Raw genomic sequence first — 22,926 nt, 5'->3', positions numbered from 1 at the left:
AACGTTACTTTTTTAGATTTGAGGAGGAAAAGGAGGAAACTGGACCTGGCAGGAGGTGAGGGGCTTGAACAGGTTGGTGAGGGGGTTAGTTTCTTCTGTGCTAATTTGAAGAACCATTCTATTAAAGTCAGTTGACTTCTCATCTGACGTACGTGTGGGCAGTATTGCCCCCAGTTCTGGTGTTTGCCGTATGTTTTGTTTTGTTTGGCCGGGGTTGTTGAGGGCTTACATTTTTGTGTGTAGTCATATCCTGAGCACCATGAGACCCTTTCCACGCCCAAGTGGCTCTCTCGAAATGCTCAGCGAACAGTTCCAACCCTTCTCACTCTCCAGAGAGCCCGAGATGGAAAGAGGGATGGATTAACTCCCACTTTCCTACGAAAAAAAGGCGTAAGGTATCTTGCCCACGAACGCTGGAAGGAAGTGGCCCCTCTCCCAATTTCCTACTGCCTCAGTCACATCAAGTCCTGACTGGACCTCCACCTCCAACTCCCCTCATCGGCCCCTGTCCACTTCTGATACAAGAGATGCCCAGCAGACATCTGCTGACCACAGCGCGTGGACGAGAGCCACGTGTGTCCGTCAGAATGAGACGGCTCCATGCAGCTAACCGAGGCTCACTGCCGCATCCCAGCAGCTTAACGCAGTAAAGGCCGGTGCGCGTTTCCTGGCACAAGTCACAGGCTTATGCAGGTTGGGTGGCCCTGCCCCATTTTGTAGGTGCCCCTCCTGAGACATGTGGCTTCCAAGGTCCCTGCGGCAGGGAAAGAGAGAGGGAGGGACACCCCGGCACCTGACTGCCTTGGCCAAGAGGCAACCAGGGTCATTTTCTTCCACGCGGGCCATGAGACAAAACTAGCCCCAAATTCAGTGTAAGGAGGCTGGGATCTGGAAGGGAGGGGAGCATGATGAACCGGAAATGTCTATGTCACACGAGGACCCACATCCCAGCCCAGGCTCTGCCACGAGGAGACCCCAAAGGGAGTCCTGCGAGAGGAAGGGCCCAGACGAGGGAGACCAGGCGGCTCAGAGCGGCCGGGGCTGAGGCAGGCCCACATCCACACCCAGCCCGCTTGGGCCTCTGCTGCCCCTCAGGGCCCACATTCCCGGGGCCTTGTCTTAGGGGCCCCCACCAGTCCCTCCTTCCAGGGCCTCTGTGACCTTCCTCAGGGGACAGATGGTCCGCCCAGGGCTGGGAGTGCTTCTGCCCCGGCCCTGGCTGTCCTCACTGCTGACCAAATGCCTCACTTGGAGCACAGTCTGGGCCGGCTGCCGCCACATCTGTCTTCCACGTTGCAGCTTTGGCTCCAAGTGCTGGGAAGCCCACAGCCAGCTGTGCGCTTACAAGCAGAGGGAGACGTGCGGGCCAGGCCTTGTAGGGCCACTTGGGGGCTCTGGCTGCAGCCCCGGGTGAGCCGGCACCTTCAGGGTCCCAAGGCTCCACACCCAGGGCTGTCCACGCGCCGGCCACGTTCAGGGAAAGGGCCCAGGAGGCGGTCCGCTTGTGCACAAAGCATCCAGAACTGCGCTGTGCAACGTGGTAGCCCACTAGCCACGCCAGGGACCGGGGACCAAATGCAAATTAATCAGATTCACATTACCCATCAAGATGGCTACTTCCAAAAACAACCAGTGCTGGGGAGGCGGTGGAGGAATTCGAACCTCTTTGCACTGTTGGAGGGAAAGAAAAATGGCAGAGCGACTGCAGAAAACAGTATGGTGGTTCCTCAAAAAGTTAGACATAGAATTACATCATGATGCTGCAATCCCACTTCTGGGTTTATGCACAAAAGAACTGAGGGCGGGGACGTGAAAGAGACATTTGCACACCCATGTTCAGCAGCAACATTCTCCATAACCACAAAGTGGAAGCAACCCAAGTGTTCACGAGGAGATCAACAGGCAAAGACAGTGCCGTGTACATGCACGGTGGAGTATCACTCAGCCTTAACAAGAAAGGAGATTCTGACACCTGTCACAACACGGAAGAACCTTGAGAACATGATGCTGAGTGAAAGTCATAAGACGAATACTGTGTGATTTCACTTAGAGGAGGTACTTAGAACGGTCACAGTCATAGAGACAGAAAAAGCAGAATGGCCGTTCCCAAGGGTTGGGGAGATGGGGGGAAGAGGGAATGATGGTTTAATATGTACAGTGTCAGTTTTGCAAGATGAAGAAAGTTCTGGAGATGGTGGTGATGGCTGCACAGTAATGCGTGTGCACTTGGTACCACTGAACTGCTCACTTATAAATACTGCAGATGATCAATTTTATATACACTTCACCACAGTTAAAATTTTAAAAATTAAAACAAAAAGCTCTATTGGAAAGTAATTGAATTTTAATGACCCCAGCCACACTCAAGTGTGCAAGGGTCAGGGTGGCTAGTGGCTGCTGTATTGAGCAGGGCAGATCAGGCATTGCCAGCGCTGCAGAAAGTTCTGTTGGACAGCATCACTAATGAAGGTCACCCTTTCTCCAACAGTTCCACTTCCTCAATCTGCCCCCTGCCCAAGACCACCAAAGTGCTCACGTGCCTCAGGTCATCCCTGGGGACTCTCCCCAGAGCATGCACACGCCCTGACTGAGGACACGGAGCCTTAGAGGGTATTGTCAGGGCAACACAGGATCCAAGCAGGGCCCCTCATCTCCCTCAACCACACTGTGCTCTCGAGGTGGGAGGTGGGGCTCAGACTAGGGGTACAGACATTGCTCCCCCAGCCCTCTTGCCCCATCTCCCTGAGCTCAGGACTGTACCCCAGGCCCTTTGCTCTGCAGGACCAACTGCCGTGCCCGGGACAAGCACCACTTGCTAAATCCAACAGGGGAAAAAAGGCCCAACTAGTCTTTCTCAGCTCCTCCAATTCCTCTCCTAAAATCTTTTTTTGGTTATGATAAAATTTGTTTCAGTTTAATAATTTGTATATTTCTCACGCTTTTTCAAGAAACTAACCAACCCATCCCATTATCCAAAATTGAGATACAGTTGGATCACAGGGGCGCAAATGAATGAACTGAAATTAACTGGCAAAACCAAGAGAACGTTCTAGATCTTCTAGAGAAAGTTCCAGACCTTCTAGAAAGTTCTAGTCCTACCAGCTCATGGGCACAAGGTGTGTACGACAAAGGGACCCTCCACACCAGGGAGGAGGCAGATTTGCTCCACCAGGCTCAGGAAAATCCACTCCCAGTGACATACCTGATAATGGGGGGCCAAGGCTAACCCACATATGCCACAGTAAGAAATATATGTCTGTTCTCTGCCCCCGGCTCCTGGCACAAACCTCCTGAAACTCTCATAATTTCCTGAGTGATAGGGTGGGAGAAGCATCTTTGGTTATTCATAAGGGGCCCCTTTCAACAGCAAGGGCCTGTGCTGATGAGGGGACCCTCGGTGGGCCCATCAGAACAGGGGCTGGTCGCCAGAGGAATCAGCTTTATGATTTAGAGAGCTGGAACTTCCAGCCCCACCTGCGACCTTCAGGGAGCGGAGTGGAGCTGGAGACTGAGTTCAGTCACCCATGGCCAGTGATTCCGTCAATCGTGCCCGTGTCATAAAATCTCCATGAAAACCCTAAAGGGTGAAGTTGGAGAGCTTCCAGGCTGGTGCTGGGGTGGGGGTGGGGGCGTCCAGAGAGCCACAGGAGCCCCGCGCCCCTCCCCACGGGCCCCAGGCAGTTAGCGTCGGAAGCAGTGGCATCAGCAGAGGGAACAAGTGGTTTTCCTTTGCCAGGACTCAGGACCCTAATTCCACGCCTGCCCTTTTGTCCACTGGTTTGGAGGGCAGTGTAACGCTTGGGGGGAAAGCACATGTTCTGCAGGCAGACGAGATTTTCTATCTACCAGTTTTGTCGAGTTGGTGTGAAGATTCCCTAAGATGACACAGGGTAAGTGACCCGCACGGGCCTGGCACACAGGGCCACGTGTGAAGAGCTCAACCTGTGCAGCCATCATGGTATCAACATTATTACTACGATTACATTACATTAAAGGTATTTTTTCAAAAATAAGGTGCAATTAAGGGTGACAACACTCTGCCAAACAAAGTAAGCTCTGAGCATGTAACAGACTTCGCCCTGCTTATGGACGAGACGGCTGCATTCCAGAGAGGCAGGCAGGGGCCTCCTGGTCCGGTCCAGCGACCAGCCGGCTCACAGTCTCCCTCTGGCTCCTGACCTATCTCTTCACTAGGGCCCTGGTGGAGGGTCTTGCCTAGGGGCCTACTGAGTTCCCAGAGGCTCATCATGAACCAAGAAGCAGAACTGAGCACATGTCCTGCCCTCTCACTGCTCGCCCCCAGCCAGGCCTCTGCAGGACCCGGTTCACTGACAGGCTGGGGCGCACAGCCCTGCTGCTTCACAACTCCCCACCGCCTGGGCCTCCCTGCCCACCTCCAGCCCCTGCCAGCCCGGGCTTCCTGCCGCAGATCCGCCCCTCCCACAACGCTCGCCCACAGCGTGTCCTGGTTGCCACCCTGATTATCTTCCCAGCAGGGCTGACCCGAAGCACCAGGTGGGGGAGGGAGGACCTCCACATGGCCCAGGGCCGAGGGGACTGCACTCTGTGCCGAGTCAGCATCCTGCACCTCCTGGTGGGGGTGGGGGGGCTGGAACGAGGGGCAGGGCCCCCACTTAATCTCCCAGGATTAAAGTAGACAGGGGACACGTGCCTCGTGGTGCCCTAGCAGGCGTAGGTGGCACACGTCGCCCCATTAAGGAGCCAAGCCTCACAGGGAGGAGGGGACGCTCTCTTCAGTCTGCACTTCCTCTGACTACCTCAAGGAGAAGCCTCCAGGGGAGTCAGTCCATCTGTCCCCCGCCCTGACACACACTCATCTCCCGTCTGAGCGGCGCAGCCGCAGTGCAGCCGGCAGAAGGCAGGACTCTCCAGCTAGGATAACATCGCTTTATATGTCACTTCCAGGTTAACTTTACAATAAAGGGAGGTTGCCTTTGTGAATACTGTTAAGTTTTAAAAACAAGTCAGCTGATGTATAGGAAAATGTGCAGGTCGGTACGGCCAAAACTCAAGAGAACTTAGCTTACAAATAGCGGTGCCAAGTCAGAATTACCCCCCACCTGCAGATGAGAAAACTGAGGTTCAGCGAGGTCAACGGGAGGGCCACCTTTTCTCAGCTTTGGACCTGGAGAGCCTCCCTGTGGCCACATCGCTCACTCCCAGCTCCACCAGGAAACAATGGCAAGCGTGGGTGCCCCAGCCCCGCTGCGCCCCGGCCTCCCGGCCCTGCCCCCGTGCCCCGCCCCCACTCACGATGTTCATGAGGGTGAGCAGGTACTTCTGCACGTGCTCCTTCCCATGGAACTGGACCACGGAGTCGTCCACCCCCAGCAGGACCTCGATGTTGTAGTCGTCGTCGGCAGCGTGCCTGCGCACCCTCCGCCTGGAGCTGTTGACGCGCTCCTCCAGGACGCCCAGGGCGCGGCTGAGGGTGTCCAGGCTGCCTGGGGAGACCCCTGCAAGGAGAGAGGACACAGTCTGCTGCAGCAGCCCGGGCTCACCGGGGACATCGCAGCAGGACAAAACGTCATTCAGACGCAGCCTGCCGGGTGCCAGCCTGGCTATCACCTTGCCAAGGGCACTCCTGTCCCCACTTCACAGAAGAGCAAACTGAGGTTCAGAGAGGGCAGCAGGGACGTGCCCAGTCAGCTCAGACCCAGCAGCATGCAAACCCGCAGCGCGGCCCGCACAGAGGCCAGGTCCGGCACCCAGCGATGAACAGAGGCCGGCAGCTGGGCAGGCAGAGCACCCTTTCCACCCTCTCACACACTTGCACCTTCCAAAGGGCCACCCAGTGCCAAAGGGCAGGCTCCCAGGTGTTGCCACCCTGGTTGTAACTGGGGAAACTGAAGCCCAGCCCAGGTGGCATGTGTTCCACTGCGTCTTTTCAGACAGCTCCCTTTAGAACTTCCTGCTCAGTCCCTGCCTAAAGCCAGGCCCCCTGTCTGTGTGCCAGTCCGTCCACACAGATTCTGGGCTGGGACCCCGACACGGGCCCTCCCCTGGTTTACCTGTGCCTGCCCCTGGTGCCAAGTGCCGAGGAGATGAGAAGCTGCTGGACCTAACCATGCAGGGACCAGGACGAGCCTCTCTCATGACAGATCCTCCACCACCGTCTGTCTGGCAAGGGCTCCCTCTGGTCCCCACAGGCTGGACACCTTGCTCAGAGTGGGCAGTCCACCTGGGGCCTGGGCCTGAGGGGCCTCGGCTGAGGGGCCAGGGATGGAGCTCCATCCTGCTCAGGACCCCAAGATGCATCGCACTGTCTGTACAGCTGCAGCTTCTGCCTCAATTCTCTTCTGCCTCCCCACTGGTCCTGGAGCCCACCCTGGACCAGAGACCCTGCCCCCACCTCTCAGGGTTGCAGCCGAGCTAAGCAGGCTGACTGTCAGCATCACTGGCAGGCCCAGACCACACTGCCCAAAATGCCCCAGTGCCAAGGCCTACCCCTCCCCCCGCCCCCACACTAGTCTCTGTGTCTGTGACAGGTCCTTGACCCCAGGGTCCTGCTCCTCCTTGGCCTTCCTGGTGGGGGGAGGGGCTGTGTCTCAGAGCCTCCCACCTTAGGAAGGACCTAGAACTTAGGTTATCATGCCATCACCAACCCTGCAGGCCTGCAGCTGAGGGTGGGGCCCTTGCAGAATCGTCCTTCTTGCTTGTCCCTTAGGCTCTTGTCTGCTGCCTCCTCCAGGCATGTCACAGTGGCATGCGACAGACCCTGAAGACACAGCACGGTTTCTGAGAACAGCAGGGTAACCCACAGGCAGCTGAGGTGCCTGCCACCAGGGTCCAGTGCTGACCATGGGGCTCTTTGCTATGCATTATTGTCCCCATTTTACAGACAGGAAGGGCCCCGACGTGGCTGACTGTCAGCCAGAAACTCTCTCCTTTACACCTGCTCTCTGTCAGGTCTGAGGCACAAACCCGCAACCTGGCCACGGACAGAGACTGAGAAAGAAGGGTGGAGGTGAAGGAGCAGCAGACAGAGAAGGACTTCACAGAAACAAGGAGTACGCTGAGGCCAGGGCTGAGCGGCTCCTTGCACTCCTGTGCCTCCTGGGATCCCCGTGCCGCCTGCCAGGGCCCCACCCCGCCCCGCCCAGGCACACGTGCCCACGGCAGCCACTGCCCAGCGCTGCTCCTGGGACGGGCACGGCGCGGGGGGGGGGGGTGCCCAGAGCCCTGCAGCGCTGCCTGGAGGTGACTCAGGGCTATCCTTGCTGCTCCCAAGGGGACGCCGGCTACTTAAACCTGACAGGGGGTTTGAGGAATTGCTGCTCTATTTTTACACATTTATTTCTTTGCATTTCCAACAAGCAGGGACAGCTCACCTTCAGAGCCACCTTGGGAAGCAGAAAGACGGTCATTTCCATAAAAAAAATCTCTTCCCAGGGAAGAGGCTGGATCTCACCCTCTGCCCCCATCAAGCCAGGGGCCGCTGACAAGTGGTCCCTGGGCAAAGCCAGACCACGGGGGTGCCTGTTAGGGCCACGTGGTATTTAAAACGTACCTTATTTGCCCGACTATATTTTCAAATTGGGAGATGTCATGTTAAAATCTAGAATAGCCAGATTCTCTGAGAAATTAAGAAAGGAGTCACTGCAGAGGGTGGGGGTGGGGGAGTTTATCCTGAGCTGTGGAGAGACAGCCATGCCTGGAGACAGGACACAGGGGGACTCACTCCCCTGGCCGCCTGGCCTGCCACCCTCGCTGCCCATTTGGCCCCTTAAGGCATCAGAGTGTGCTCCCCACCCTAACCCAAGAAGTCCGCACGCAGTGACCCCTCCTGACATTCTCCGTGGGGGGCTTCAGGGCTGCCATCAGGCCAGAGCTGGCTGGGGGACGTCTTGCAGCTGCTTCTGCCAAGCAAGCACAGGTTTTAACTACGTTGTATGTTGTAGGTCCATTAAAAGCAGTAATGTTTTCTAAGAACGCAGCAGAAATGTTAATTTCGCCACAAGCGTAATGATTCTTATCATTATCTCGACCACGGTCATTTTGGGGGGATGGCTTGGACATTAAGGCCCAGCCCCTACAGAGATGCCCCCAAATCCAAAGTCAAAGTGCAGATCAAGGGAGGACAGGGCCCCTCAGGGGCCCTCACCACCCTCATTATTGTCCCCATTTTAGCATCAAGGAACCCCAGGACCAGAAAGTTTAAGGGACTCAGACAAGTCACAACACAGAGGGGCAGGGACCCAGCCCAAGTCATGGGATCCAAAGTTGTTAACATGCCCCGAGAGTGACCCGTGTACTTCACTGGCAGCACGGGATGGTGTGGGGAAAGTGAAACTAGTAGAACCAAGCAGGTTTATCTGGAGAAGAGAAACCCCGGGGTCTGGAGTCTGCAAACCCCTTGGGAGCATGATGCGGCAGGTGCCACCTGCTCTGGAGGTTCAGGGGCGCCTGGGTGCTTGCTTTCCCTGTGCAAATCCCACGCCCAGGCTTTGCTGCACTGGCCTCTCCTGGGATGCTCTTCCTCCTACTGCTGCTCCTGCCCAAATGTAGCCCCTCCCATCAGGACCAGCAGGAGCTCCCCAGAGGTCTAGAGGGAAGGGGACCCGCAGCCCTTGGTGCCAGGGCCCCACTGCCTCCTGCACTGCCTCCTGCGCCAGACTGGATGTGTTTGGACCCCATCTGCCTCCTCCAGCTACACGCCTGCAAGTGGGAAGAGGGGCACAGAGCCTTGAGAAGCCACCGCTCAGTGGCGAGGAAGATCGCTGTCCGCTTTCCGCGGAATGATCTTCCCTTCATTCCTCACTGGACCTACTCCCTGTCATCCATCAGGTGTCAGCCGAAATGTCCCCTCCTCAGGGGAACTTGCCTTATTTCTTTATAAATTAAAATAGGTTCTTCCTTCCCTCAGTATCTCCCTGACAGCATCTTCCTTTCTTCTTTCATGAATACACCACCATTTGCAGCTCAGATCTCATACGTGATTTGCTGGGGCATTAACTGTCTTCCCCTCCCTGGGTAGAGGCCCCCCCGGAAGGCAGGGGCCCAGGGTCTCGGGTGCCTCGGTTTCCCCCGTGCCTCACTGGTAACCGCAGGGCTGTGAGGGACAGGAGCCAGCACAGGGATGCAATGGGAGGCACTCAGGGCCAACAGTGGGGAGGCAGGGGGTCCCCGTGGGAGCCGGAAGCTGGGTTGGAAGGAGACGCAGGTTCAGCAGGGCTGGCCAGCCCAGGCTTGACGGGGTGCGGTGGGGCGGGAAGCCAGAGCAAAAGTGAGGTGACTGGCAGAGGAGCAGGAGCTGGCACAAAATCCTGCTGTAAATTACTAACACAAGGCATAACCAAAACCAAATGACCCAGGAGGAGTTAAAACAAATGGGGCGAAGACAGAGGTGCCATGCTAATTGCCAACAAAAAGAAACCAGGCGTAACGACATTTATGAGATAAAATATAATCCAAGACATTAAAGGGGCAAACTGACAAACAATTCACTGAGAAGATGCAAAAGTCCCGAAGCTCGACTCACCTGACAGAGCTTCAACCTGATACAAGGAGAAACAGACAGAGCCACAGTTCTTTGTGCATTTCAATGCCTTTATTCCAGAAAAAACACACGAAGTAGATAAAACATTAGGTAGGGCTGTCGGCTACCATTTGAAGGACTGAAACCTAACGTTAGGACTGACCTAACGTTTAAGCCTAACAACCAGAAAGATGAGTCCTGTTCAAGCACACGCGGAACACATTCCAAATCTGACTGTACATTCGGACAAAAAGAAAACTTAAAAACCGTGTCCACGGCCGCTAGCACAGAGCAAAGCCAGAGCAAAGCCAGAGCAAAACCAGACCAAACACGAAGGCAAGCCCTAAAACCCTGAGCACCAGCCATGAGAAATGCTGTTCTAATTGCCCAGACCAAGAAGAGAGTATCAATTCCAATGGTCAGCTCAAGTAGAAAAACCTGAGTAAACCTTAGAAGAAATGGAGAAAGTAGTCAAAGAAAAGCCCAGAAGGTTTTACAGAAGAGTTTTACCAAACTTACAAGGAATAGTTAATTCTCATCTTACACAGAATCGGTACACGAAGGTCAATGCCTTTCTTGTACATAACAGTGACTGGCCAGGAAACAGAATGAGAAAACACGGCTATTCAACCACAGGAACAAACTCCACAAAATGTCTAGGAAGAGACAAAAATAATGAATGTATGCAGACCACACAAAGAGTAAATCAATACAGCGCAAGCCCTCCCGCAAAACAAAAGACCTCAGTAAACGGAGACATGACGACACTCTCCTGGATTGCAAGCTGATTCTTCTCCAGAGTAACCCGTAATTTTAACACAATCTCCATCAAAAAATTGTTAAAATCCAACAGAATAATTACAAAATTCAACTGGAAGACTATGTATGAGAGACTAGCCAGGAAAAGTATTTAAGAACAATAATGAGGAGGTACTTACCCTTTCAAGTTCACAGAACGTATTGCAAGATAACATTAGTTAGAACGTAATGGTACCAGTGTCATGAAAGATAGATCCGTGGAACTGAATACAAAGTCCTAACGCAGATCCAAGCATACAACGGGCCTCTGGGTAAAAAAGGTGCATTGAACACATACATCCAATTGTGCTCCTCTTTGGAACCCCATTACAACTTTAGTAGAGAGACGTGTTTTTTTGAAGAGCCTAGGACAAGGGAACAGGAGAGGAAAAAGTAACAGAACTGTTGGAGGCTGGAAAGCAGATGATATGGCCATGGACTTAGCATGTTGAGTAGATGGCCACGACTCTTCCAGTCTGCCGCACAGAAGCCTCTGGTACTCCTGGAAGTGGGGCGAAGGGTAGATTGAGTAAGTAGGACTCGTTGATGACTAATGCCAAATCCTCTCCCCACTCCCTATGCCCCAGCAACAGCCCAATAGCTAACACTGCACTGGTCCGGACACTCATTCTCTCTTGAAAAGGTAGAAAAGAAGGTCTCTGGGTTGCGGGCACCAGGTGTAGTTGCAAGCATGGGTACCACGCTAAAAAATAGGAGGATGAAATGAATGCCACGACACCAGCCCGCTTCCACAATTCATGCTCTTAGAATGCTGGTGGTCAGGTACTTACCCCCAGGCAGGAGCCTGGAGGAGGCTTCTCTAGGGAATCTGATCAAAGACCGGAAGGCAGCATCACAGCCATGACGCCCCTGACAACCAGCATCGAGACCCAGTCACTTCTTTTGTTGCCCAACCTTATGCATGAGCAGCCGGCCAAGGATCCCCAGCTCTCCGGGGTAAGCCCCAGACACAACAGGTGGAGGCTGAGATGAAGCACAACGATCAAAATGAGGAAAACGGAGGGGACGGAGACCGCCTAGGAAGGGAGGGGAGCCTCTCAGCAGTGACCACTGGGAGCTGAAGGCAGGTACTGCGGCCAGTAAATGCGCAAAATGAGAACAGCCAAACGGGTTTTTTGAAATTAAAAACATTTCAGCAGAACAGAAACAGACTCACGGACACAGAAACCATATTTATGGTTACCAAAGGAGAATGTGGGGGGAGGGAGATACGTTAGAAGTTGGGGATTAGCAAATACAAACTACTATGTACAAAACAGATAAACAACAATGTCCTACTGTACAGCACAGGGAACTACAGTCAATATCCAGCAATAACCTATAATGAAAAAGAATATATATACACATGCATAACTGAATCACTATGCTGTACACCAGGAACTAACACAACGTTGTAAATCAACAATTCTTCAATTAAAAAAAACATTTCAGCAGAAATAATTAACAAAGTGTAAGGACTGGGAAGATAAAGTTGAGAAATCTCTCAGAAAGTGAAACAGTAAGACCAAGAGACTTGAACCATCAGGAAAAAAAGAAGAAAGTTAGAGGGCCAGACCAGAGGTATACCATCCATACAACAGAGGCTCCATAAAGAGAGCAAAGAGAACGCAGAGAGGAAAGAATTAATGTTTCTTGAAACAATTCAAGAAAATTTCCTACAACTGAAAGGTGCTCCCAGACCGACAGGGCCCAGCTAGCACCCAACGCGGAAGGTGAAACAGGCCAGCGGCTTGGTACAGCACCGTGAAATTTCAGAACCCGAGGAAGAGTCCACAAGCTATCACAGAGAGTGGGAGGGGGCTGGGGGGAGCAGCTACAGAAGAGGTCGCGAAGGACTGGAAGCAGAATGGTTTTAGACTTCCCAAATCAGCATGAGAAGCAGGTAAACAGTGGAGCAAAGCCTTCACAATGTCTATACCCAGACGAGCTCTCCATCAAGTATGAAAGACACTTGCAGACAAGTAAGTTCTCTAAAGTTTTACCTGTCCGGCACCCTTTTGAAGCTACTGAAGGATATGCTCCTTCAAAACAAAAGAGGCAATCTCGAAAGTGGAAGGCTAGAGATACAGGAAGCAGGAGACGCAACAAGAGGGAGGAGGGACTCCCCTGGAGGATGGTGAAGGGTGACCCCCGGGTGACAGCTCTGCGTCAGATGGCCCCCTCCCCGGGATGAGGCATGCAGACTGACAAGCTCGCACGGGTCCCTCAGGAGGCAGCCGAGACCTGTTCACGACAGCACTGCTGGGGTAGGCCAGGGGGAGTTAGGAGGTGAGAACTCACACAGTGCCAAGCAGAGGTATGAAGTCTGACACCCACATAAACAGGCTGATCTTAGAGTGCTGGGGGCAAAAAAGTAAGAAACAGAATGAGATGCAATGTAGCACACACAGTCAAGGAGCAACCCTGATTTTGCAAAAATACACACTAACAAAAGGATACCCTTTGATCCTTTTGTTCTGAGAACAGTTGCTCACTGCAGGGGCAAAGGAGAGAGAATAATTTGTGGAGATAAATGGTTTCTTTTCTTAAATGATGTTGGAACAACTGGTTAGATAGAGGAAGAAAAGATCAAATCCTGACCCTGCACTGAGGATGATGAAAATGAACTCATAGAAGTGCTAGAAGAAAATTCAGCTAAATGCTTTTTTATGATCTCAGTGTCAGGCAGGCTGTGAACTCCAAGGCTGGTGCTTTCCTGGACCCCCTACGGCTCCCATTGCCCTGAGCAGTTTCCACACCCCTGGCCTTTGCTGGCGAGCACATGGGGGGATGGGTGTGCTCGCCCAGGGCTCTGCTACCGCCCAACTCGTCAAGCACGGGGATGCGAAGGAATGCTCTCCCCTCCCCAGTGCTCAGAAGCCCCTGAATCTTGAATCTCTACAACCGCCCTGCACAGCAGGAAATGCCATGTTGTTAAGGGAAGAGTGACACCCATGGAACTAGACCAGGGCCAGAGGGCCAGCCCAGCTCTCCCTCTGTAACCCGCACAGGCCCCTGCAGGGCCGGCGTGCCAGGCCCAGAGTCCTGCACACCAGCAGCCTGGAGGAGCACGCTGGCACTGCCGTCCCGGGCAGGTCATCTGGAGCAAAGTCATCCTTTCCATTTATCAACGACCAAGAAACAAGCCCTCCGTGACTGCAAATTCCCCTAAAGATGATCATTAAGATAAAATATGTTTATGTAGCAGCATAATGAGGACACGGCGAAAGCCCTGTTTGGAAGCTGGCAGGCTCTTTGAAGGCTCTGAAAAGCAGAAAGAGGCTCAGCCCCTTGGGGGCCATCAGCACAGAGCCCCACTGGTGAGCTTTATTAAAAGAAGCTCATTAAGATTATTTCATCCCAGCCCTTTATAACTTTATTACTGAACCGGAATTAATTTTGGCAACTCCAGCAGACGCAGCTCATCCAGTGTCATTTTTATGACTCGAGGTGGAGGGGAGGAGCGGGGAGGGGCTCCTGGGGCCCGGCCAGCCCCTCAGCACTCGTCCAGCAGGGCCACATCTGTAACAGCTGCACCGAATCTCAGAGACCAGAGCTGCAAGATGCGAACGTTGTCTGGAGTCCCAGGTCTGCTTACCCTTACAGACCTCTGGGCGGAAATGGTGGAGGGTCTTGAGAAAGGGAAAGAGACTGCCCCCAGGGCATGCCCTCCCAGGGATGGGGGGGCCAATGCTCCTGGGTGGTGGACAGGAAACACCCATACTGCCCAGCACCCCTGCCCCCAGGAGGCGAACGGAGCCACCTGGAGCTATGCTGCGGGGCAGCCCACCCCTTCTCTGGGTGACGCTCCTTGATTGTCTCCTGGTGAACCTCCCCGCCCCCCACTGAACCCCCAGCTCCCAGTGCACCCACATGGCCCAGGCAGGTGCTGTGGGCACCTCCTCCTCTCAGGAGAAGCAGGGCTGAGAGATGGAAGGAACAGGTGACAGACATCCGTTAGGGCCCGATTTCAGCCGCATGCGAAGCTGATAGACCCCCAGACTCCAGCTCTTTTGAGTCAGTTCATTTGGATTCTGCCTTGAAACCACAAGAGTCCTAACATGCCCCCGCCACATACACAAACACACACTCACACACAGCCACATGCACTGGTCGAGGCTAGACACCGTCTCTTGGTTTTGTAGCCAGAGCGCCCTGAGACTTAGCATCACGCGGGGCTGCTCTGTTGCATCTCCTAGTTTCGGAGGAACTCCAGTGCAGACAGGGCAGGGAGAGAGAAAGCCCACTGCGGATTTAAGGTATGCGGCCAAGAGAAGGGGGCTGGGCGCCCACAGATACGTGTCTTTGAGAAGTAAGGGTACCTGCAGGAGTGCTGAGGCCACTGAGGTTCAGCCCAAACCAGTGGGGCCCTGCTGAATGCCCAGAAGCTCTTTGCAGCAGTGCCCAGGGCCCGCCGTCCACAGCCCTCACACGGAAGGCCGCTAACACTCCTGCCCCGCTCTGCAACTCCTGCTCCCCCGAACCACCATCCACCTGGCTTCGGAAGCCCACCCAGGTCCAGGGATGCACGAAGGCTCCTTCAGCCACCAGGCCCCTGGGAACTGGGGCTGCAAGTCCTGCCCTGGCGAGCTCCAGTGCACAGCCAAGGCAGGGCAGGTCCCTAAAAACGGCCTGTCTGCTGGCGGTCAGTGGGGGGAAGGGGAACTGGCCCCAAGTTACCTCCGCACAGCTGCTCACCAGCCCGCAGCAGCCAGATGGCGGGATACAATGGAGAGACTGGCAGATCGTTTAATGAAAATATTTACTGTGAACTTCAGAACAAAACACAGACACCCACAGGTCCCAACAGAAGGGAGGATTCCCTGGGATTTCGTTTTGAACGTAGAGAAAGTGGGAGGCTTGGCAAGCGGGGTGCTGACGGGTGACGTCGAGGGTCCCCGGTCCTCGCAGTTTCCGCCCGGGCACAGCTTGCACAAAGGCGTCACAGGCAGAGAAAGCCCACGCTCCGGAGTCCTAGATTTGGACATCCAGCAGCCTCCGAGGCATCGCTACCCAGAAGGCCCTCAGTCACCCCACGCTCAGAATTCCAGGACTAAATGCCTTCTCCACCCCCCACCCCACGGCACTGCCCGCCTCGGGTCATGGCAGCTGCACCCACTCGGGCCCGCACCAGGAGCAGGGCCTGCTTCTCCCCACCCACAAAGTCGCTCCACCCTCATCCTAAGGGTCTCTGAACCTGCCCCCCAACCCCGCACCCCAACCCTCTGTCACGGCCCCAGCTCATGCCTCCACCAGGAACCAGCTCCTCAGTGTCTTTGGAGCCTCCAAATCCAAGTTCCACAGGGTGCGTTTCTCTCCAACTGCCCACCTGCTTCTCCCATTAGTCCCTTCATCTTCTCCAATATGAAGCCCCGAGTCATGCAGGGTGGGCAAGGACTCTGCAGGGTGGTGGTCCTGGTGCTTTGAGAGAGGCCTGGTGCCAGCACAGGCAGCAGGTGTGGGACGCTGCCCAGCCCTGCTCAAGGCTCACTGTTGCACGGACTCTCAGCAGCCTGTCCACACCCCCTCCCTTGGCCTGGGCCTGGACTGTCCTCCGCTCCTCGTCCCCTGCTGTACCCCTCCTGGCCCCACCGGGAACCTAGCACACAGGGGTGCTGGGGCCGGGACAAGTGGCTCCCCTGGCTGACACTGGGACTCAAGGTGGCACTGCAGGATGGGCCACACTGCAGCATCAAGCCACCTTCCTAGGAGGGAGAGTTCGCAGGCACCGTCATAAGCAGCGTGATGGGAAATGGCCCCTACCGTTGATGATCAGATGACACCAGGGACATCGAGACTTTACGGACATCCCTTGTTTATTCTCCCAGTGGCCCTGTGGAGCAGGGATGGAGCCCCTCTTGTGCAGATGGAGGGACAGGCCCAGGTCACGCTCTGGCACATGGGATCAGAGCAGCAGGTAAGGTGTCTGACTCCAGAAATCCAGCTCAGCCCACTGCACCCAAGCTCGGACAGCACCGCTCCGAGCCAGCTGCCCTGGGGCTGGTGGACAAGAGGCTGCTGAAAGGAGGGGGTCACACGCCAAGCCGGGGGCCTTGCCCCAGAGCCACACCCGCCGTGACCCTGAGGCACAAGGACACACACTCCGCCTCACCGCGTCCCCTTCCAGCCCTGAGCTGTGGGGCTCTAACAAGGCCTGGGAGGAGCAGGACAGCGTTTCCATGGCAGTCCTCAGCTGCTCAGCACCCTGCCCGCCTCGCTCTTTGCCTTGTTGGTATCTTGCTCTGAGCTGTTGAGATGGTTTAAGCAGGAGTGGGCACTGGACAGTAGGAGAGAGACGCTGAGGGCCCAGACTCAGGGTCTCCACGCTCAGCAGTGCCTGGCACAGCTCTAGGGGTAGGTGTGCCCTTCGCATGGACTCTGCAGTCAGTGCCTGCTTGGGACGTGCACGTGCGTGAGGTCCTTTTGCTTTAAAACCTTTCTGTGGACGGAGCAGGATAGTGGACAGAAAGATTCCGAAGATCCCACACTGGGCAGGTCCAGGGCCTGCTAAAGAGCGGAGTCCGGGGGACTGCCCTCGCCCCCCGGGGCCAGAAGGGCAATGGGGCAGCCCTGGGGCTGAGGCCTCCCAACTGACATTCGGGGAGGCCCGCCCACGGGACTGAGAAGCCCACATGCCCCTCTCCCATGATGCTTCCTGCCTTCAGAGGCTACAGTCACCGAGGAGGAAGGCAGGGGACCCCTCCTCCGTGAGGACCTGGGGCTGCCACGGAGACACACTCTCCGTGCTCCCCCCGCACCAAGCCTCCTGTCAGACCACGGTGTTGACGGGGCTTAATTTGATCAGCCCCAACCAGAGAGGGGAGGAAATGAGAAATGAGAGCAAGTGCTGAAACCTGTAAATTTAATCCGTGACGCAGCCTCACATGGGCCTTTCCTAACAGACTGCGGGGAGGGCGTAGGGGATGCCCTCCAAGCCAGGGCCCCGCGGCCGCCCGAGGGCTGCGCTTCCTGCAGAGACGATGGCGCGGGGCCAGCTCACCAGGCCTCTGGCTGCCCTGGACAAGGGCTCCAGAGGACAGGCCGGTGGCTGGGCGGGCAGAGAACCTCAGAGTCATCATGTTGTAAGGTTTGGGGTTTCCTTTACTGGTTTAACAGCAGGTATGACCCAGCCAGTGTCTGTGCAAGTCAGACCCTGGACCACGGTGCTCCTGCCTGTCTGTGCCGGGCAGCGGGGCCACTGTCATGACGGCGTGTGCCGCCACCCCACCCAGCCACCCCAGCACGCGGACACCAAGAGGGCTGCTGGGGCCTGCGGGTCCTGGGTCCCATCTCCTGCAGCGCCGAGTAGGGCAGGAAGGCCTCGCACGACCCCACCCTGGCCCACCTGCCCGCCTCCACTCGGGGCTTCTCCCATCCCTGAAGCTTGCTCACTGGGGCAGAAACACCCTCTCTGACCAGTTACCCCTGTCTGCCCGGCCAAGCCTGCTCCTCCTTCTAGGTACAGCCCCGACTCTCCTCCTGTTGGGGAAGTTCCTGACTGCCTGCCCCTCCCCAGGCCCTCCCCCAGACTGAGTTGGTGGATCTTTCCCTGGTCCCCAAAACCTACGTTTTCATTCATTCATTCATTGGTTCATTTACTCCTCCAGTATTTCAGTCCCGACCATCTGCCAGGCCCGTCTTATCTGCAGGATAACCTCCATGCAGCATCCCGGGGCCATGTGACCATCACAGACTTGTCGACTTGCTCTGACTTGTTCCCCAACACACACATTCATGCGTGTGCGCACAAGCACACACACATGCACGCTCACTCTCACAAGCTCACCACTCACCCACACTCGCATTCACACACACACACATGCACACACTATGGGGAATTCCTGGAAGACTGAGGCCCCCTTTGACCCCTCTCCAGGTCCCCAGACACTCACAAGGAACTTGGCAAAAACAAATCAATAAACCAGGGCCCAAACCACCTGTTGGATACATGAAAAATGACTGTTACCCTAAGGCTACTTCTGAGCAGACCGAGGCTGGGAGGGCCCGCGGGGCTGCTGGCGTGGAAGCAGTCGCTGCCGGCATTTCCCTGGCAGGAGCAGCTGTGAGCAGCACCTTGAGGGGAGGTCCGTCTGCTCCTTTCCTGGCCATTTTTTACAGGGGTGGAGCAGGGGGCGGCCGGGAGGCTAGGGGTGGATGGAGGCTGCACGTTCAGAGGGCTTGGCCTGGCCTTGCAGCGGGTCTGCTGTGGCTACTGACCTACCCACTTCTCCTGGGAGAGCCGTTGCCATGGCTCCCGGCACTTCCTGACAGCCTGCGGGAGCCATCGGAGAAGACACTGCTGCTGACCCAAGCCTCGGGCCATGCGTCATGCCAACGCGACACTTACTGGGCCCCCCCAACCCAGTCCTGAGGGTCCCCACTGTGCCAGCCAGCCAAGGATTTGGTGCCGGCAGGGACCGCAGGTGGCCAGGCTGGGCGTGGCACGATGCCTCCCCTCTTTGACCCAGACACACCTTGCTTACGTATCAAACACAGAGAAACAGCCTGCATCTCCAGAAAGAAATATGCTCTCCCATTTTTCCCTGGAAACACAGGCCCTCTTGGCTTATCTTTTGTTTTTTACAGTCTTAACTGAGAAATATTTCCCCCAAGAGAAGCCATGTGGAAGTGCAGCCTCAGGCCACGGGGCAGGGAGGGGTGGAATGCTGGAAGGCAGTGGCTGGGAGGAGGAAGGTCCACGTTACTGGGCGTTGAGTGTAAAGAAGTCAGAAATCTGGATTTGCATGTGAAGTATCCGTTCCTTAGATATCAGAAGGCAATTTAAAAATAACGTGAGCGGATCAGGGGGTATAGCTCAGTGGTAGAGCACGTGCTTGCCATGCATGAGGTCCTGGGTTCAATCCCAGTGCCTCCTTTAAGGGGAAAAGAATAAAATAAAAAAAATTCAAAAATTATGTGAGCCCTGTGCTACCAGCCAAAGCTGGGCTCCCAGGTCAGTCTGCCACCTCGGCTCCACGCCTGGCATGCCCAGCTCCCAGGAGCCCCCCCCCCCATCTGCCTGGGGAGCCTGCAGGATGGTCAGGTTCTGAAGAAAAAAAAAAAAAAGAAAAAGTGAGCCGGTGGCCTGCGGCCCCACAGTGACTGACATGGCCAAGCCACTCCCTCTCTGGGCCTCCATTTCCCCATCTGAAAAATAGGCATAATGACCTCAGCAAGGGCTCACAGAGGACATGCTCAATGCACATGAACGGCTGGGGCTCAGGGTACGTGAAGGGGCCTTAAGGCCCTCCATCAGAGAATCGGGGAAAGAGGGTGACAGCCCGAGTCAGACTGAAATGGCCTGGAACTGAGCAAAGTATGGGAACTGGTCACAAACACCAGGCCCCTGTTTCTTTCCCCACAGGTGAGTGATACCCAGCCCCGCCTGGGCCTCCGGCTGCTGCCTTAAAAAGCTGTTCTGAGAGGTCCTGCCCCAACGTGGGGCTCAGGGGAGCAGCCCTCAGGCCCAGCCCCCAGAAGCCCCCCTTCCCAGGCTGCTCTTGAAATCACCTCCAAGAAGAATCACTTCTGCTTCCAAAGACATCCCCAGGCAGGAAATGGGCCGCAGGCACCATGAATATTTAATTACATTAATTGTCCAAGTTCAATGCACATCATCACTCTCTAAGCACCTTATGGGAAATTGTAATTAAGCGTGAAATGGCTTGTTTTTACAACTCCCCTTTCGCACCCTCCTCCAGGCTGCTGGGAGCCCCTGCCCGGCCTCTCTCGCTAATGCTCACCTTCTTTCTTCCTCATTTAATTTTCTGACCTTTTCCCTTGACATCCCTGCCCCACACAATTCTGCGCCTTGGCACATACACACCAAGCCCCATAATTACTTAACTACAAACCTCTCGTGGAAATTTGCTTTTGACTTTGTTAGAAAGCACTGTAATCAAGTCCCTGAGAGTCCCGATCGATGGGCTGGCCTGTCGGAGGAAATACATTGCAGGATTAAGTGGTTTAGCGAGAGGAGATCCAGGAGGGTGGGTGGGGCCGGCTAGCAGGCAAGGTAGGCAGGCGCCTGGGTGGGTGGAGTGACTAGGAGGCACAGCCCGGCCCTCCCTTCGCCAGCAGGTGTTGGTCCTGAAATGCTTCCCTGGGCTCAGCTGTGACAAGCATGGGCAGGTCCAGAGGCCGTCATCACACACACAATGACCTGTCCAGGGCCTAAGGGAGGCCAGAGGGAGACCTAAACTCCAATATACATCAGAAACACACGCAGGATGTGACACCTGTGAGGCTGTGCACACAGGTGCACAGAGAGGGTGAGATCTGGAGGGGGAGGCCTGCGGTCCTATCGCTGGGACCCTTGTCTGGTGGGGGCTATGGACTTGACAGCGTGTTTGTGCCTTGGTATAAGACTTCTTTTATTTCACGCACACACTTAAAATGTACCTGTGTGGTCTCCTTCACTTTTTAGCACAGTGGGGCTTCCAAAAAATGGAAGGGAATCAGGTTTCTCTTACACACCTGAGATCGGGGCAGTGTACTCCGAGCACAGACTCACGCTCGCACACACGTCCTCACTCAGAAAGGTGCAAGGACCAGGCACCAAGGTTTGGGGGACTGCCCAGCATCCAGTCTCCCTTCCTGGAGCAGCAGCCCAGCTGTGTTCCTGTTCCCAGGAATCACTGGTCCCTCACGGGCACACAGCCTTCTTCTAGCCAATCAGCCGCTCCCTCACTGGACACTGTCTTGAGCCAGGTAGGTCAGAAGACAAAAAAGCTGTGGGGTCACCAAGACGGGTTCACAGCTGTCCAGCCCCTCCTGCAGCCCGGACCTGGCTTCCAGGTCCTCCCCCAGCCCGGCCCCCTGCCACACCACTGACTGTGGGCGTCCTACCAGCCAGTAACCCCACCCTGACGCAGGGCCGCGGGACGCTGTTCATGCCATCTGCCCCCAGAGAACCTCCCTGCTGCACCGGCATCCACAGTAGGCACCCAGAGACACTACTGCCCCACGGGGCTTAACCCCTGCTCTGCAGGGAATTCTGAACGCGCTGCATCCTATCTCCCAGGTGGGGTGTCCCAGGAGAAATCTGCCAGTTCTAAGCTCGGAGCGGATGCGAGGCGGATCCCCATAGCAGACTGAGCTCGGGAGACTGGGGCCCTCCACGCCCGGGTCTGTCTGTTCACCATGGAGCACTTTGCATCCTCTGGGTGTCACACTCAGTCTCTGCTCCCCTCCTTCCACACCTGCTGCCTCCACCTGCAGGACCATGTGCGGGCTGAGGGGCCTGCCCATCTACAGCCTGCACCACCCCCCCGGGCTCCAGACCTGCCACCCAGCTGCCCACAACTCCCCTTCATGTCAACGAGCCCCAGGCAAACTGGCGCCTTTCCTACCCGTATCCTGGAAAGCACCGCTGACCGTCCATCTCCCCTCTGCATCCAAAAAGTCATCAAATCCTGGCACCTTTCCACTTCGTTCCTCGAATTCTGCCGCCTCTCCTCTGCGAGTGATGAGGTCACACCTCATTACCTCCACTCAGCTGGCACTGGCCTCTGCACAGACCTCGCCACGTCGGCCCTGCAGCGGTTCCCAGGCTGACCCAGACCCCCCCACCAGGAGTGGGAGCCTCACTGGCCAAGGCCTGACCAGCCCCTGCCCCTCTGTCACCACTTACACTTGTCTCCTGCCCGGGAGACCTGCTGACGGCCCTGCAATGCATTTACAGCCATGGGTCCTAGAAAATACAGCTTGCTCTGCCCACAGTGCCCACTGTGGCCTTTCCTGGAAGACTCCTATTCAGTCTTTAAAACCCAGGCCCGTGCCCCAGCTCATAACCCTACAGACAGAGCGAGTCACTCCCTTTTCCAGACTCTCACAGCACCCTGTGTTCTCTGCTAAAACATTGACCACATGGAATTGTTAAATTCACAAGCTCCCGAAGGAAAAGCACATGTTGAATTCACCTCTAGACCACCAGCCCTGGCCGAGAGGCAGGTCCCAGCCACGGCTTATGCAAGGCAGGATGAAGGAATAAACCAGGAGCAAGAAAAGGAGGCTGCCCCCGCGTCGCAGGACACCGCAAAATGCTCACAGGGTGTGGAACAGAGATGATGTCCTTCGTGCTTGGGGAATCAAGTGCCCATCCACCTACGTGTGTCCGAGTTCTGCCAGCTGTGACAGGCCCGGGCCAAGTGCTGATCTGATGGACGCCAAAGACAATCAGCTGGGAAGCCTTAAGAAACTCACCCGGCCCTTCTTCTCCGGTGCAGGGGTTGGTGCTGCCCAACTTCCAGGTAATGGGGGAGAGAGCCTTCTCCCCATCTTGACCCCAGGTACCCAGACCGGGCCAGTGAAGGTGCTGGTGTGCCAAGCCTAGCCTTGGGGGAGAGGGGAGTGGGGAGGGAGGTGGGAAGGAGGGTGGACCGCCTCTTTCCAAACCAAACATAGACTCCAGTACTGATGCCGACCAACTTGGCCCCAGTCCTGGGCCCCCGCATGAACCATGTGAGCCCCAGGCAGACATCCCAGTGGGTCCCGGGGTCCCCTCTGCACCAGGATTGCTCCAATAGGCCTCCCTACCTGCCAGGGCACAGGTCACCCCTCATCTGGTTCATCCCCTCCTCAGGCATCGTTCTGCCTCAGCCCTGCGTCCTGTCACCCCCACGCCCATC

The 22,926-nt window shown here is 55.9% G+C and overlaps 1 protein-coding gene and 1 non-coding gene across 3 annotated transcripts in view; one reads left to right on the top strand and one right to left on the bottom strand.

Moving 5' to 3' along the window:
* ADAMTS2 (ADAM metallopeptidase with thrombospondin type 1 motif 2) overlaps window positions 1-22,926 on the bottom strand; it is a 204,629-nt gene that overhangs the window by 78,923 nt on the left and 102,780 nt on the right. For both annotated transcript variants that reach the window (XM_072947118.1, XM_072947119.1), the window contains exon 4: window positions 5,275-5,477. In XM_072947118.1, the coding sequence (XP_072803219.1) occupies window positions 5,275-5,477 (203 nt within the window). The remainder of the gene's footprint in view (window positions 1-5,274; window positions 5,478-22,926) is intronic.
* Window positions 19,102-19,172, top strand: TRNAG-GCC (transfer RNA glycine (anticodon GCC)). Its single transcript has one exon. It is a non-coding gene; the product is annotated as a tRNA-Gly (tRNA).

The sequence above is a fragment of the Vicugna pacos genome, chromosome 22, assembly GCF_048564905.1.
Source record: "Vicugna pacos chromosome 22, VicPac4, whole genome shotgun sequence".
Classification (NCBI taxonomy): Eukaryota; Metazoa; Chordata; class Mammalia; order Artiodactyla; family Camelidae; genus Vicugna; species Vicugna pacos.
The sequence above is the reverse complement of the archived record's forward strand: the minus strand, read 5'-3'. Positions and strand labels throughout refer to the sequence as shown.